General features: G+C 36.5%; 1 protein-coding gene across 19 annotated transcripts in view; it reads left to right on the top strand.

The window, feature by feature from the left end:
* Positions 1 to 927: 927 nt before the first annotated feature.
* Positions 928 to 18,207, top strand: part of LOC6580662 (heterogeneous nuclear ribonucleoprotein L-like) — a 153,556-nt gene continuing 136,276 nt past the window's right edge. For 4 of the 19 annotated variants that reach the window (XM_015164370.3, XM_015164375.3, XM_015164371.3 and 1 more), the window contains exons 1-2: positions 939 to 1,337; positions 4,566 to 5,382. In XM_015164370.3, the coding sequence (XP_015019856.1) occupies positions 5,215 to 5,382 (168 nt within the window). In that variant the 5' untranslated portion in view covers positions 939 to 1,337; positions 4,566 to 5,214. Of the gene's footprint in view, positions 1,338 to 1,969; positions 2,212 to 2,477; positions 2,576 to 4,565; positions 5,383 to 9,363; positions 9,457 to 18,207 lie in introns of those variants that run through there. The other 15 variants (XM_015164363.3, XM_015164362.3, XM_044011255.1 and 12 more) reach the window with 10 other exon arrangements.

Genomic DNA, 18,207 nt, shown 5'->3' with positions numbered 1-18,207 from the left:
TATTTAATTACACAAGAGCAACAAATTTGAATTATTTAGCCACCATTACTTCTATAACACGACATATTTTGATCACCCTTTGACCACTGTGCACGATTTTTGCCAGTCACAAACAACAAAAACAACACTCTGAGCAAAGCGGGCACACACAAACACACACACGCACACAAAATATACATGCGTATGTTTATGTACATTGAAAACGACGCTCCGGCGCTCATTACAACGCTGAGTGGGAGAGTGGGAGCGAGAGAGCAAGCGTATTTCACTTGCGCGCTCTGGTTACGCGCTCTCAGCAAGCACAGCAGGCAGCCGCCAGCCGCTAGGCAGCGGCAGCACTTGCGTTGCGTGCGAGTTTGTGTGTTTGTTCCGTTCGATTTGTGGCTGCGGCTGTGGTGCGAGGTGCGCACGCTTGTAAAAGAGAGTGTGCGTTTACACGAGCGAACGAGCGTGTATATGCCGGACTGCTCACACACAATGTGGCAAATGTGGTTTTTTACCGCTGAGCGCGCCGCTCATTTTCTCAGTACGAATTGAGACACTGTGGCGCACGGTTGAAAACCTTTCAGTAGCAAGCAGCAGAAAAGCGCACACGAGAAATCCAAATCCAAATCCAACAACAACAACAGCGAGAGACGGCAATTTGTGTGTGTATTGTTATAATTGTATTGTATATGTGTTTATATACACTTACGTACATGTGTGTGCATTTTGCATATAGCCATCAATTTAAATTAAATACTTTTTTTGGGCTTAATTAAATACTTCCGCGCGCGTCGTCGTTCTCGTCGCCGCGCCAGTTTTTCCATTGCGTGCGGCTGTATTCGCTCTCTCGCCTCGCCGCATTGACGTCGACGTCACACAACCACACATATACACACACTCACACACACACAAACAGACCAGACACTCTCTCAAACACACACACACAGCACGCAAACACGTTCGCATTACTCTCTCTCGAACTCGATTGTTGCTGCTCTCGTTCTAGCAACACTCTCGCTGCTTTTTTTGGGTGCCAACTATCTCTGTCGGTTGTGTCACTGCCTCTGCTCTGTTGTTGCTGTCTCCGTCTGACCACCGTGTCGCATTCGTTTTGTTTGTGTTGTATTTAAAAGGGCCGCCGAGAAGTAAGCAGCAAGCAGCGCGGACACGCGATAGTCGTAACAAAACAACAGCAAATTATCGTTTGCATTCGAATTTAGACAACAAAAAAAGCAACAAACACTATTTATATTAATTATAATTAAAGTGCAGTAGCAACAATATAATTTGCAGTGCGGAGTATATATACAAACAAAATAGAAAACATCGACAACAACCAGCCAAAACACAAGGTAAGCAGAAAAGCCGACGCCTAACGGGTGAAAGTGTTATTTTACCGTTTCATTGTGCCTGCACTTGCATCGAATTGCATACATATGCAATTATGTACATGCATACGGTTATTACGTGTTTACGTGTGTGCTCGTGCGTATCTGTGTGTGACTATGTGTCTCTGGTTTGTGCATTGCAAATATCTTTGCTGAAAAGTTTGTAAAGTTTTCTTAGCGCGGCGTTTGCTTTGCTATTTTGCTTCGCAGCAACAACAAAACGTAACCGGTAGGAGCTCGCTTTGCCACCCACGAAATAGCCAAACAAAAAGGGCAGCATAAAAAAAGCACAAGGTACTTTTACTCTTGGCTGCCTGCCTCTCCCTCACTCTCACGAATTTACGTTCTCTCGCTGGCGTTGTGCCGCTCTTATGCTGTAGTCGTTCTCTCCAATTGCAACCCCTATCAAAACGCGTGCAGCTGCTGCTGTTGCTGCTGCTGCTATTAACAGCTACCTGTGCGACGTGCGTGAGCCAACTCTCTTTCGCTGCCACCGTCGCTGCTAACGCTTCGTATTTTTGCTGCACACGACAAAAAGAGCCGACGTTGACGTTTGCGAACGGCTCTCACAGGTTTTCATTTCTTATTTGACCGTCATTCGCCAGCGCGGCGCCGAAGTGTACAACAGCAGAAGTCTTCAATATAACGGATGAAAATCACTTTACACACCACAGAAACACACAAAAATAAATACAAATTACAAAGAAAAGAAAAAAATAAATAAATAAATAAGTAAATCAAATTAAAATCAAATAAAAACGCAGTTACAATTTTCCTCACATATTCGCATATGTATGTGTCTGAGAGCGAATTTAATTGTCAATTGTCAAAGTTAACTGTAAGTAGGCGCCGTCTAACTGTCATTGCAAATACCAAAGCCCATTGACAGTTTTAAATTTACAGAGTGCAGTTTTTTTCTTTCGCAACAATTAAAAACAAAAAAAAAAAAAAAAAAAAAAAAAAAAAAAAGAACATAAATAAATTAAATTAATTAAAAAAAAAAAACTTTGAAAATAATTACAAACAAAACACTTTGTGCATTTAAAATATTTTAATACTTTTCAATTATTATGGACTTATAAAAAAATAAAACAAAGTCTGTAAATTCTAGCCATATTCATAGTGGAAAACAAAAACAAGAACTGACAAATTCAACAGTTTCTAGCAAAATTAACTGTTGTTCGCCGCCATTTTTAAGTGTGGTAAATCGCAAGAGAAAATTTGTGAAAAGCTTAATGAAATACAACAATAAAAGGCCTTGTGTGTATGTGTGATTGTGTCCCTGTGTGCGTGTGTTTAAAAAGTTCGTTCGCTTTTCCAGCGCGCGGCTTTTTTTTTGTGTGTTTCATTAATGAAAAATCAACCCCCGGCATTTTTGGCCAAGCGAGCGCCCCCACAAACAAAGCAGAAATCAACAGTGGCCGCTGCCGTCGCCGCCGCCGCCGCCGCTGTGCTGCTTCTTCTTCGTCCTCTGTTTCTTCATTCTCTAGCAATTCTATTTTCCCATTTTCCCTTAAGGGTTGCAGCAAACAAACAACAGAAAGTAATAGAAAGAACTAAGAAGGAAAGCAATAGCAATAGCAAAAAAATAGCAACAACTTATTCAAGTTTACTTTTGTACGCGGTTTTGCCGCTGTGCAAAGTTTATACGCTGGCCGTGTTTCATTTCCATTTCGTTTTTCGCCATGCACATTTGCTGCTGTTTCGCTGTTGCTCCTTCTGCCACACACTTGTCAAACTGTTCGCCTGTGTGCTTTGTTACAGCTATCCGTTTACCGCTATCCTTCGCATTCATTTTGACACTTTTCGGCCATATTTCTTTAATTTTTCTTCCTATCGAAGCGTTGCCGTTTTGCCGGCGCTTTTTGGCAGCGGCTGCTGTGGCTGCCTTTACCGTTACTTCTTCTTCTGCTCGTCTCTACGAGGGTTGTTTCTGCAATTCACGTCTCTCTGTGTGCGTGTGCTTGTGTCTGTGTGTATTATGTTATTGTCTGCTGCTGCGACTGATTTATGCTCTCGAGTCTCCAATTGGAATGAATTCCCCATTGTTGCAGCTTATCATAAAAATATATAACACAAATTATATATAACAAATATATATATTATCTGATTAATTACACTATATATTTGGCTGTTATGAAAAGCTTCCTGTTGCTTTATTAATATTATTCAAACAAGATTCTGTTATGCTTGCATTAAATTCTGAGACATAGCTGCACAACATAATATTATAAAATAAAATTATATATTTTTATTTTGATTTTTTTTTTTTGTCGTATAATATTAAAAAATTTATGTTTTAGGCATAGTAATTTGATAATATTAATTCATTTGATTTATCTTCAAAATTAATTCGTGCACACATACATATGCTGTGCCACATGCGAATCGCCTCTCTTATTATTTCCATATTTTTCTTTCGCGTATTTTGCCATATGTTTATAACTAACTATTGTTTATATATACATCTATTTGCGCTAAACAATACGCACATAAAATTATCTACATCTGGCATATACAATATTTTTTTTTGTTTATTTTTTTGCTGATAAGTTGAATTTGCCTATTTGAATAGGGCAATCGATATGATTGATATGATTGCTGATAATTCAGTGTCTAATTGAGCATAGTTCTGAGATAAAATAAATTATCAACAGTTAGATAAGCCACACAATATGTAGTATATATGTATAACTTACTATGTATATCATTTCTTTGGCCTTTCTTTAGCATGAGCTTTATAATTTATATAGGCAATAAATTCTAAATGATATATTTGCATGGTTATAAATATAATATTTGTTTATATTTTGCTTAGAGAATTCCTAATGCAAATAATTACTTTTTTATATAAAATGTGTATTTTTATTTATATAAATATTTATTTTACTAGTTAGGCTGTGGACAGTGGATACTCGCTAAAGAGGCTTGTGATTTAATATGAATAACTTCTCTCTACTCTTAGTGAATATCTACCGTATCAACAATTTGCTTGGCCTACAAAAAAAGAAGAACAATATTTACCTATAAAATTAATTTTCAATTATATATTAGAAAGTTTTCCCCACATTTACCACAATTTGCATTGGCGATTTTCACTCAATGTGTCTGCTATGTTTTGATATTTTTCTTTGACTTCACCTGTTTTATTAACCTCATTTTCATTCTCTTTCTTTTCCTGCCTATTTGCAGCTGATTCTACAAACACAACACAAAGCAAGCGATTAAAATTAAATCTCGTTCAACACGCAAATTGAAAGTGCAATAAGAAGAAGAAGACGACGAAGAAAACGTCAAATGCGGTTGAAAGTTCAAGTTGATGCAATAAGTGTTTGAAAACGGAAATAGAGCTAAAAATAAAATCAACATTTCAATACCTATATATATATATCGATAAAAATATATATATTTACAACTCTTCGAATTCGGAGGAGCTTGGAAAATCGCGCGCGAGTTTAATCAACATTTTTAGCAATCAATTTTTGTCTCCCCCCTCTCACCCGAAATACAAGTTTTGTGGAGTTTCGTGTCAGGTGCATAAATTCTGTGTTACGTTCTGCGTTCTCAAGTGAAAGTCACACAGCAAAAGCGACAAACACCCTCACACACACTCAAACACAAGCTAACATACATATATTGACACACACTCACACACATACACATCGACAGACACACACACACGCCCGTGAGTGTGCATCGCATCAGATTGCTAGTTGTCCACTAAACTAAATTGTGAATTGTGCAAATAGGCTGCGGCCAGAAAGTAAACGTCAAGATTCTATCGAAAAAAACACTGCTCAGCACGACGGAGGCTTCGTTCAACTATAACACGGCGACCACAATGCCCTATAACGGTGCTAGCAACGGCAGCGGTGGAGTCGGCGGTGCCGTAGCAGGCAGCAGCGTAAGCGGTGGCGGGGCCACCATCGTCGTCAGCGAGGGACCCCAGAATAAAAAGATACGCACAGGCGTGCAGGCTGGAGATAACGACGTCACCATGCATTCACGGGTAAGTGCCATCCATGACATAGCACACATCGATAAATATCGATATGTGATAAACGAATTTTCAAAATCGATTAAATGATCAATTTGGGCAATATAAAATAGAGGATGGTTTATGGTCAGCAGAATAAATGTGTTATCGATAAATATTAATCGATTGAGTTGATAGAAATGCTCTGATTTGATGATATATTTTATTTTGTTTTATAAATATGTTAACTATGTACAGTAATGAATATAAAATATATGTATATAGACATATAGTTAACGTTTTCGATAATTCGAGTATTACTCATATCGATATGCATACGTATATCGATATATTAAGCTAGACTCATTTTTAAGTCAAGTCAACTTTTTCGTATGTAGAATAATATTCTAGATAATATTATAATATTCTGTTTATAGACACTATGTATGTATCGATAACTTGAACATAACAAATGTTACTTTAATTTTGATCGAAAAGCAATTACATATATATTAACATCATATAATTCAATAGAAAACTTCATAATTCAAATTGAGAAAGCTTTGAAAATGGCATGAAAAATAATTGATCGATAAATGGTTTTCGCCAGCTCAAATTCGAGCTATCAATAAACAACAGACTTAAAGGTTTTCAATGCTTATAAAATGTATAGAAGACTCTTCTTCTTATTCGTCTTAACTAAAACTTATCGATTTTCCGAGTTTTTTTTGGATACAGGACATCGATCACAAATACATATTAAACTTTCTCAAGCGCTCAACTAGTAATTATTTCTTTACATCGTTAGTGAGTGGTTTTCGTTATCAGCGATAATATTTTTCATAGAATTGAACCACCCCACAGAATATCAGATAATAATTACCTGCGAAACGACTCGATAGACTCGTGCATTGGCTCCACTTCAGCCACCCCTATCAGCTAACGATTGCAACACACACATACATATAAGTAAACACAAACACATACATGCATCTATTGGCTTAGTTGTTTCATTCAATCAGTTTTTGGGGTAAGGCTCTCACCCCATACTTTGCCCAGAGCCCGCACCCTTCGGCTGATATGTCAAAGGGGATGGCGGCGGCAAAGAGCCAGAAGCAGAACCAAAATTCTATTCCTGATAAAGTTTTCGACCATAACTGTAGTTGCTTTGCTTGTTGTTGTCATTTTGGGGGTTGAAGTGCAGTGGGCAAGTGAGACTCGCTCTTGAGGCTATCAACCAGCAGCAGCACCAACAGCACCAACAGCAGCAGCAGCAGCGAGTGCTTTCTGTACTTTCTGGTCTTTTTTGATTTTCAACTGTCATATGAATTACATTTGATGCAACGCGAGAGCAGAAAGGGGTGCTCTCTCACATTATTTGATTTACATTCAAGTTTTCTAACGATTGCCAAGGACGGCAGCAAATGTTATTCATTGCGATGGCGATGCCATTTATATTATTATCCGAATTTCTCTATTTCAAAGGCATGTATATAAAGAGGCTTAGTTGAGGGGCAAAGCGGCTTTAAAAAAATATGATTTTATATCTTAAAATATACGCTGACTTCACATTTTTAATTTCGGATTTATACCGTGAAATTGAATGAATCAAACTGAGATATCCCCTTTGCAAGTTATAAATCAACATTTATTTTGCATAAATAAATGTAAAAAAAATATAAATAATAATAATTTATAATTAAATCTTTTAAGAAAAAATGAAAATTGTAATTTAAAAAATAAATCAAATATTAAATATTTATGAAGACAGAAATTACGATATCAAGTTTTAAAATTATTATATATTAATATATTTTAAAAAAATTTGAAAGGGTATTTTGCCATGCAGTTCACAAATAATTTTATTATAATATATATACTTATATTATAATATATTTATATATTAGGTTTTATACAAATTTTTGTCTCTTGTTTTGCAAAATACCCATTGAGAATATATATTGATTACATACTTTTCTCGTATTTTCTTAACTTGTTTTTATAGTATGTCTCATTCACGCCAAGCAAAGAATTATTTTTGATACCCAATTGCAGTTCAACGTTCAGTTTTCTATTATCACTTGAGTTTATTTTTTAATGCTGATCCCTCATTTTCTAGCACCTCTTTAAGTTCAGTTTAAGTTTTTTCAAAATAAAAAAAAAAATAAATAAAAAATGAAACCGTTTAACCCGTCAGCGAAGTGCAGTTAAGCGTGTTGAACTTTTACATAAGATTTTGTTTTAGCGCATCCGTCGCAGGCCAAGTGCACTTAATCACATGGAAGTGTTGGCCAGGATGCAGGACGAGGCATAGCGAAAGAAAAAGAGTGGGAGGAGGGGGCTGTGAGTGAGAGAAAGAGAGCGAGAGACAGTAACAGTCAGTCAGGTGTCCATGGTGTCACGTTTTGGGGCGACAGATGCGCTGCTTCTAGCAAGGCACGTACGCAGCTCGCGGCGCCCGTTGTCAGAGAACATAAGCGAAAAAGGAAAAAGCTTAAACGATGCCAAGTGGCAAGCGGGCTCCGGCTTGGCCTGGCTGGCCTGGCGTGCTCTGAGCCTCGCAACTACAGCGAAAGGGCCAAAGAGCCACATGGCCAAAACTCTTCAAATGTTGAGAAGATGCTGCTTCATGTGCTAATTGCACTGTCAGCTTGAGTGTGTGTAGGGCAGAGAAAGAGTGAGAGAGACAGGGGTAGAGACAGTGAGAGAATGAGCGCAGACGGAAGCAACAGCTCAAATGCCAAATGAGACAAACACGCACGCACACGAGCACACACACACACAGCCGCATCCACACCCACACTCACACAAACATAGCAAAATTTGTTGCATACTTTGCCACAACAACAAAAATTTCGCCGCATTGAAAATATCGTCGAAATATTTTCGCATCAAATTTCAGGCCATTGAACAGTTTCACATTTGGTTTACACATTGTTCTATCGGCTCTACTATATGTATATATATATATATATGTATGCATATTTATATATATGGGCGAAAAAGTAGACACCAAAACAAACAACAACAGAATTTTTATCGGCATGCCGAGATAAAGCGCCGGCAACAACAACAGCAGCAGACACACAAAAATTTGTAGCTCGAACAGACGCCGCTGGCACTGGCCAAAATCGATTTTTCCAACCCTCAACATGTGGCACAGCCGGCCCTTGCCTTTTGGCTCTCTGTCTATCTGTCTATCCGTCTGTCTGACTGCCTGAAAGTACTAAATAGCAAAACAAATGCGACGACAGCCGACTCTCTGCAGCATTGGAAGTTTGTCAAAGTTCTGGCAAAGGCAGCGTAAGGTCAGAGAGCGAAAAAGATTTGGTCCGAAGTAAATAAAACAAAGTTGGGATTTGTATGCGATATACAATATGGATAGATTTAATAATAACTTATGTTAAGTATCGATACAGACATAGCAAAAAAAAAAAAGAGAAAATGTTGATAATGTATGGAATCAGCAATCAGGCGCATTCAGCTAAAAAGGTGAATTAATTATGTTTTTAGGATATTTTACAATACTGCAGAGTGAATTCCTGCGAAATACTCAAGCGCACTTGCAACACTGTCCAACAAAAGCGACTATCTAGATTCTAGACAAATCTTCGTTCATCTATCTACAAGTATTTACCACACTTGGAATAGTGATTAGCAACACTGTTCCAGAAAAGCGAATGTCAGTCAATGGTAAAAGAGATTAGTTTCGTGTAGCGAGTAGTGGAGTACACATATGAAGCTCGTCAAAAGCAAGTAGATTGAACAAGCTCGAAATAATATCAACCACATCCCGGTAGATCTTCCAATTTTCATACAAAACTCTGTGTTTAAAATTTGAGATGAGTGGAAGAAAACTCTAAATTGCAAATTAATTTCAAGCGTGCAAGAATTTCTTAAACATTGCTTAATGGCATTTGGCAACACTTAAAATACCGCAGAAAAAATACTTGCCTGAAAAAAGTGTTGGAAAACATCTTGGAAATTAACAACGCTTTGCAACACTGAGCTGCAGTCATATATAATAGCATGTATTACAACACTATATCAATTGTGATAGCAAACGTAATTGGTGAAAATTCTCTGGTTTTATACGGCATTAATATGGTATGTTTTACAACACAGTTATTAATTTGTGAAAGTCATCATGAAGTTTGTTATTACATAGTTTAAAATATGTAATTTATATCTATTTAATTTATTTACCTTCACACACTTGAGACTTCTTTGTCAAAGCTCAACAATTTTTGACCGCTGCCTGGTTGACAATTTGCTGTCATGTAGACGCATCGTTTGCCACGCCTCCAACGCCAGTCACCAGAGCTCCTTCTGCTCGTTTGCCACGCCTCCACGCCGAAGAGGCGACGCCGTTGCGTCTGGCAGCGTGACGCAGCACAGCAACATCAACAGCCATAGCGCATAAATTTTGCATGCAGTCAGCCAATGTACACAGAGTGGTGGTGGTGGTGCTGCTGCTGCTGCATCACCACCCAACCACACCGCAGCCATCTCCAATCCGCTGCCAGACAGTTACAAATAGATTGCATACTCGTCTGACCGATGCTGCATTAGCAGCAGCAACTGGAATCGTTTCAGTGCCGCTGCTTAGTCAGCGCAAACCAGCCTTTGCTTGCCATCCTTTTCCACACTCCTTCGATGGCGGCCCCACCATCCCCCCTCTCCTAATGAAGTAATCATGTGCGAGTGCGTTTTTTCGGTGGTGCGTTTCGAGGCCATTTGCCAGCGGCTGTAATGCCACCACCCAATGGCGCAGCTTTCACAATTTCCATCAAGCATTCGTTTACCTGGCGCAGCCTAGGCCGATGCACCAACCCAAACCACCCAACCACCCACCACCCACCCATCCATCCAGTCGAACGACCACCCACTCACCCACCAAAACCAGCCGCCGTATTCGCCGCAAGGTCTTTTGCAAATTATGTGCGTCCAAGGCCTCGCAACAGTAGGCAGAAGCTCATTCGTCATTGGAGCATTCTTTTGGCGAGTCGTTTGTCTGCATCGCAGCTCCTTCACCTCTTGCCTCCACTCTCTTTGTCCACCTCCTATTCTGTACTTTGTGCTCGGCCTCTCCGCCTCCGCTGCTTTTGGCCTTTTTTTTGCTTTTAATTAAATGCATCGTCCGGTCGGCGGCGTCCGAAACTCCGGAACTGCTGCATTTTTGACCATTATTCGATATTGGGGTGGCACTTATAGCACTCGTATCCTGAAGCGAGGGCTGTCAGTTAAGTTTGCAATTAAATTAATAATTAATAATTAAAGGTGGCTTTCAGAGGCGTCCACTTTTTGATGGCACTTTAATATAATGAATAGTAATATTTTTGTATAGGTCAAAAAATATTTTATATATACATTATATATTTTATATAAAAAGTAAAATTTTTTTTATTGTAAAACAGTAATAAAAATCTAAAACTAAAAATAAAATAAATAAATAAATTAAAAAAAAAACTATAAATAAAGAAATTAAAAAAAAAAATAGAAATAAATAAAAGGTATACAAAAATACAAATAATTAATTATTGTATTTAATATGCAAATAAAATAATTAATTATATTTCTTTATTTTAAATTTGTTTGTTTATTTTGGGTTTTCATTATTTCCTTTGATGATTAATAAAAGATAAAATTTAAATATAATTGAAATATCCGCTTTCATTACTTTCCGACTTTTACAATATTAGCTAATATAATAGCTTATACAAACTTCACGTCTTTGACATTTAATATTTTAAAATAATTTATCTTAAATCATGTTTAGTGGGCTCATATTAAAATATAATCGCCTTTAAAAATAAATTATAATAATAAAATAGCAGGTGAAAGGAGTATTTAATTTTGATTTCACTAAAAATAATAATTAAGTAAGTAAAAAATAATAAATTTTACTGCAATTTATTAATTGTATATTATTTTTTTTATATTAAATTTAATAAAAAAATTTTGTTTATATTTCACTTATAAAAATAAGTATTATTTGTATACAAAAATATCAAATATATCATATATAAATATATCGGTGTCTATAATCATAAAATATTTAGGAAAATATTAAAATATATAGCCCGATTTCTTGAGATTAGTGAAAAGTTATATTTAATATATATTTTTATTACTATTATTTTTGGTTCGACTGCTCTGTATTATTAAAAATAATAATTGATTTTTATTGTGCTTTTATTTCACAAGTTTTAATTGCATAAAGTTGTCCGATTCAGTTGCCATACAGAGAAAGAGAGAGAGACAGAGAGAAGAAAAGGGTTGATTTGTCAGAGTGTGCACACTTACACTTACATATGTAAATTGCGCCCTTAACTGGTTTTCCCATTTGTTGTTTTCCCTCATTTATTTTTTGTTGTATTCGTAATTGAACTAATTGAAATTGGCAGCAGCTGGCGGTAATGGCTATGATGATGATGGCAGAGATTATGAGTACTGAAGGCGTTCGTGTGTGCCAGCTTAGTTATGAATGAATTGGTAAAATACCTTTGACGATGACGACTCAGCAGGTTTTATGGCCAGAGAGCAAGCAGCAGCAGCTGCAGTATTAGCCAAAAATTCTCTGTCACACATATAAGCCAAGTTAAGACCGCTGAGCTCAGTGGAAGTTTCAGTGCGCGCAAAATGTGATTGGGAGAAAGAGATGGAAAGAAAGAGAGAGAGGGTAGGAGAGTGTGCAGGTAATGAAAGTGTTGGCCAGCTGAGCTCCATCGAATTGCATGCAATTTGTCATTGTAATAAAGCCAGATCTGGCCAAAAAATGAAGACAAAACCCCCAATTGGAGTCTGTTATATATTTGCGGTTGGTATTTCGAACAGCCAATTGTCGAAATGACTAACTGATTGCTGTTCTCTCTTGCTCTCTCTCTCTCTCTCTCTCTCTCTCTCGTTCTCTCCTTGTGTGATTTGTATCGATGTTCGATTGCATTTTCTTTTACCAGTTTTTCGTTTTCTACTATTTATTTCACTTTGGTCACACTTAGAGCGACAGCCGGGAGTAGCAAATGAAATTTCATGCCTGACTGGCATACAAAATTAACAGCTGCTGCTGTTGCTGTTATTACTGCAATATATAGCTCTAGCTAGCTTTCCATATTGATCGAGTACATTTTTTTCTAATGCTGTTGCCGTCTATCAAATTGATTTTCATACATATTTCGGTCAGCTGTGTATTAGAAATTCATATTGTAGTTTGACCCAAATATTAAACTGCTGCTGGTTCTTTGGAATTCGGTTTGATAAGTTTTACTGAAGTTTTTCAATGTTGATATTTTAGTCAAAGACAACAAGAATTAGGATTAGACTTGAATTTAAATTTAAAAATATTTCCTCATTTTTGTAGGTAACAAAATAAGAGGAATATAATATATAATGTGATGATTTGGAAATATAATTATTTATAATATTTTTAAGAAGAGTAAAAAGACAGTAGAGAATATAAATGTGTATATATATTAGTATATTAATAGTAGTAGAACAAATATTTATTTATTAATACTTGTACAAAGTAAATAAATAAAAGAATTATTTAGAACAATTATAAACAGAATACAAATGGACATATACGTATATATTAATTTATAAAGATACTTTTCGTAATTATTCCAATACATTTTTCATAAATTTTTGGTAGTAGAATACTCATTAATTCCATACTTATCATTAAATTTTAATGTTCATCTTACTTTGAATAAGTTTTTCGGATGCCTTTTGAGCATTTCCTACGCCCTTATATAATATTTACTTAAGGCTCTTTTTACTTCTGCTGGTTTTTCTTTCGTTTAACTGTGCTCATTTTTGGGCATTCTTTTGTGCTCATTAAAAATGCTGAAACCCTTTTGTGCGGGGTCTTTCTTTCAGGCCTAATGAACTGTTAGTTAGAATTATCAATTGTCGCAACTTTTTAGAAATTAAAAAAAAAAAAAAAAAAAAAAAAAAAAAAATTCTTGTCAAGAAAAACAAAAGAATTTTCAAATATAAAACAGCTACCCAAGTTTTTCCCTCATTTCACTTGTTGTTGTTGTTGTTGACATTTTAAACTCCAATTACAACAAATTATGAGTCCGTGCTTCAAGTGCTAAGCGACGCACAAGTACCAAAGGGGCAGGGTCCCTCTATCTCTCTCTCTCTCTCTCTCTCTTGTTCTCGCTCTGTCTGTTGCTTGTTCTTTTGCTCAAGCATCTCGCGTTTTCAGTGTGTGCTTGCGACAAGTTTCAGCAAAAAGTTCAATTTATGTCGCGCTGTTATGCACTGCCCTGCTCTTTCTCTTCCATCTAAGCCCTGGAACCCCTCCCTCAATGCCTCGCGCTTTCTTTCTGTTTTATTCTTTCTTTTTTCTGCGTTACTTTTCCCTTTTTTTATTTTCTTGTCATTTACTTACAAGGCGAACACACACACACACACACGCACATACAGCTACAATATGTATCTAGATACATTGGTATATATAGTAAGTCGTGTATTTGCCCGGATGTCATGCTGGGTCTCTCTCGAAGGTCGGAAGTGTAGTTTCTTTCTTTTTTTTAAGTACACGTTTATATAATTTGATATATGGTGCATTGTCGTTTGCCATCTCATGTGGCCACATTTATATATACATATGTATATACATATTGTTTTTGGTGTATCTGTAGCTGCAGTCTGTATCTGTATCTGCATCTGCATTTGTCGCCTGCACATGCGAATGGGAAAGCTCGCTTAAGATGCTGGCGAATTGCTTGTGAAATGGAACAGTTGAACGAGGTCATCTACATGCATTAATGAAGTAATATTTTCAGAAGAATAATGCACTCACTGAGAGGTAGAGAAGGACGGTGAGTGAGCGGCAGATGGAGAGTGAGTGAGAGGAATTTCGTTTTGCTGTTAACTAGAAATGTTGAAGCTTAGCTTCAGAGTCAATTCTCGCTGTGTGTGTGTGTGAGCGTGTGCTTGAAGTCAAGTTCAAATTGAATGCATGTGCGCATCCCTTTACATTTATGAGTGCTGCTGCATGTATTGACTCGTGTCTGGGCTGCAAGTGAATAATGGATCCAAAAGTAAAAACTTAATGTGAACTGCGGCTGAGACTGAGGAGATTGCGTAGATGGATGCTGATTGCAATAAGTAGTGATGCGGTTCTCCTAGTACTACTGTGATCACTGTGATTCATATAGTCTGAATTTTGTGTTAGGCATATGCTAACATACTTAATAGACTTAATTGAAGCTATATATAAATATACCTTTATTATTATTATTATACTTATTATACATTATTTTTCCAAATTCACAGTACTGTGATGTTAATATTCACAGTATTCTGATATTAATATCCACTGTACTATGATATGTTCATAGCAATTGATATGTATAGTATGGTACGATTTATCAGTCTGACTGCTGTTATGATATATTTCAATCACAGTACTGTGATCACAGTACTGTTATGTGTAGCCAGAGTACTGTGAATTGTATGATCTTTAAAAAAGAAGCTTGAATTTGAGTATATCTTGCTTAGTATTAGTATATTTTTGCCTGTCATTACTATAGTCATAGTACTGTCATATATTTAATCATATTACGAGTCGTCTCAATTTGAGATTAACAGCAATGTGATATAAGTAGCCAAAGTACTTATCATTCATACACGCATTTCTCGTATTCATTCCACATTTGCCTCATTCATTTTCATTTAACGTCTCCTACGAAACTTTTACTTCACACCCTGTATACAGGGTGCTCACATATTATGTTCTCTCCAATATGTCACTCTTATTGACTTGCTAAGCTGTCACTTAATGATTCGTAGTGCCTCCTGAATTATCTCGTTGCTAAGTGCAGCCCATTTGTCAACTATGCTTCGCTACGGCTCTCCAACTCAAACGATTCGGCTTGGTCCCCTTAAACCACCTTTAATACACTCTATTGGCGGACGCCTTGACACCTTCACGTCGATTCACACACGATGCACGGCTCATCGGGCTTTTTGCTGTTCTGTTTCTCGTTCGCTTTTCTATTTTTTTTCTGTCAGTTTTTTTGTTCTCTTTTTGTTTTTTGTTTTTGGTGTGCGACATACTTTTAAATGCCAATTACCAGCCACTGCTAACGGTTTTCTATTACCTGCCTGCCTCTGCCACGCCTTATCTGAATGACACTGTCGTTGCCTTTTGTATTTTTTGTTGTTTCTTTTTTTTTTTTTCAATATGCCACGCACACACGACTGAGCGAACGAGCTACCGTTACCCTCCTGTTCGAATCGCTGGCGTTGCAGCACTTTTTTTCTGTTTTGCTTCGAAACTTGCGTCAATTACAGACGCGTGTGTGTGGGTGGCTGAGGGGGTGATGGGTAGGTGGGCGTGGACAGGCTGCGGCTAAGCCGTGACTTGCATAGCAATGATATATATATTTTTGTTGTTCTTGTCGTAGTTAGGTATTTTCGTCGTTCTCTGTATGCCGTTTCCTACTTCATCTGCGCTGCGCAACTTCGATGCCTGCGTAATTCGCTACGCTACAATTAGTTTTTCATTTGCCATGCTTTTCCTCACCTACAGCCATACAGCCCTACAGCCCTTCAGCCCTTGGTAACCCACTCCAGCAAGCTGCATATTTTCCTTGCCTCCAGTTAATTTTCACTTGCGACTCATTACAACATTTGGGGTCATGTTTGTACTTCTTCTGCTTTTGCTTCTGCTTCATTTTCTGCTTCTATTTCTCCTTTTGCTGTTTATTATTGTTATTATGATTATTGCTTGTGCCACGTTTTCTGCTTGATTTTGCCCTGTCCCTTCCGCCTCTTTCATCACTTCTTGCTGCCGCTGCTTACGCTCAGAGAATTCTAATATTTTGTCGAAATGAAATTCGTGAGTGAAATAACCCATGAATTATGTTCGACTAAACAAAAAAAGGGGCGCAACCACGCCTCCCAATACGCAGGGCACCAAAGTTTTTGCGTACGCGCGCGGCTCTTCACAACTTCTGATGGAAAGTATCTTTTAGTTTTGTGGCGCCTTTTGTACGTTGAAATTGGTTTTGATTTGCCGTCAAAATTTATAATTAATATTTTTGCCTAGAGAATGAAAATGTATCTTGAGCTTTGACTTGAAGCCACAAGAGCTTTGCACAATTCATAGGCAAAACTTTTTCATGCACCTGGCTTGAGTTTAGCTAAAACTTATCTTGTCTATCTGTCAGATACGTTTTTTTCTCAGCTTTTTGCAACATATTTGCTGGCGCTCAACGTTGTCAAGTGCAAGAAATTGTTGTGAATTGTATGCGAAAGAGCTTATGGAGCTGTCAGTTACGCATTCATTTTTTTTTCTTTTCTTATAAAGTCAAGTTAGTTTTTTTTTTTACCTTTGTAACTCACAGATAGTTTTTTTTTTTAATATACTGCTGTGAATAAATTGTCTATCTTACGATTTCTTTTGCAATCTTGGTAAAATGAACAAATTCTTTGGCATTTTTTATAATTTTGTCTTTTCCAGATACTTTCGTATCTTTTAGATAGTTTTGTATCCTTAAGATACTTTCGTATACTTTTGTATATCTTTGAAAGAGTTTTGTTTAGATATTTGTGTATTCTTATAGATAATTTTGCATTTTAGATATTTTTGTATCTTTTAAATAAATTTGTATCTGATTGAATTTTTGCTCTTTTTTGGATATTTTTGTATTTAATTTTGGATAATCTTGTATCTGTTAGATACTTTTGTATGTTTTAAACATTCCTGTATCTTTTAGATACTTTCGTATGTTTTAGATACATTTTTGTCTTTTACATACTTTTACATGTTTAAGATACAGTTGTATCTTTCAGATAATTTTGCATCTTTTAGATACTTTTATGTCTTTCAGTTGCTTTTCTAATTTTAGATACTTTTGTATCATATATTTGTATAGTTGGAGATACATTTCTCTTGAAGATACTTTTATAAATCATAGATGTATTTGTGTATATTAATGATATATTTGTAATTTGTAGATACTCTTGTAGTCTTGTTAATCTACACAGATTCTTTCGTAACAACCCTTAGATACTTTAGTATCTTCGGTATATATTTATATCTTTAAGTTATTTTTGCATTTACTATAGGTTTTGGCATGCTTTAAATACTTTTGTGTCTCTCTCTTCTTTATACTCGTTCTTCAAAGCATTTCACTTGACCTAGAGACGCCCAGCCCTTTCGTATCTTTGGCTTAATGGATTAATCAGCATTTGAATTGATTTACAGTTTACAGTTGCTTAATGTAGTATTTAGCAACGACGCCGAACAGCAGAAAAGGGAATCTTTCTCAACAGCGAAATGCAAAAGCCAAAGTAGCGCACACAGACACAGACACAGATGCAGAAACACAGATACGCACATACATATGTATATATGTATATATATTTGTATACATTTGTATCTGTAACTCAAATCGAATTTCTTCGTATACAGATCAGTTTTTACGTTTGTTTTTTTGTATTCCCAGATTTTGTTATTTCGGCTTTGCCCCTTTTCGAATGTAATTTCGATTGCGCGTTTTGTGTTTTATTTTTTATTGTTTTGGAAACGTTTTTTCTTGTTTTTTTTTTTTTTTTTTTTTTTTGTGTTATTGTTTCTCATTATTTGTGCTGTGAGTCGCTCTCCCACTCGCTCACCCGCTCGCTTGCTCTGCTGCCGCTCTCTCTCTCTCACTCTCGTACTCTTTCCCTCTCGCTTGCTCTTCTTGCTGCTGCCGCTTGTGCTTTGCTTTACCGCTGCTTAAACATTATTTGCTGTTATGTAAGCAGTCCGCGAGCGCATATTGTGTTTCAATTTACTTTATTTTGTTGTTATACATATATACCCATATGTATATATATGTATACATTTCTTTTTGT

The sequence above is a fragment of the Drosophila mojavensis genome, unplaced genomic scaffold, assembly GCF_018153725.1.
Source record: "Drosophila mojavensis isolate 15081-1352.22 unplaced genomic scaffold, ASM1815372v1 contig_81, whole genome shotgun sequence".
In the NCBI taxonomy this organism is placed as follows: domain Eukaryota; kingdom Metazoa; phylum Arthropoda; class Insecta; order Diptera; family Drosophilidae; genus Drosophila; species Drosophila mojavensis.
Note: the sequence above shows the minus strand (reverse complement) of the source record. Positions and strands in the feature narration are given on the sequence as shown.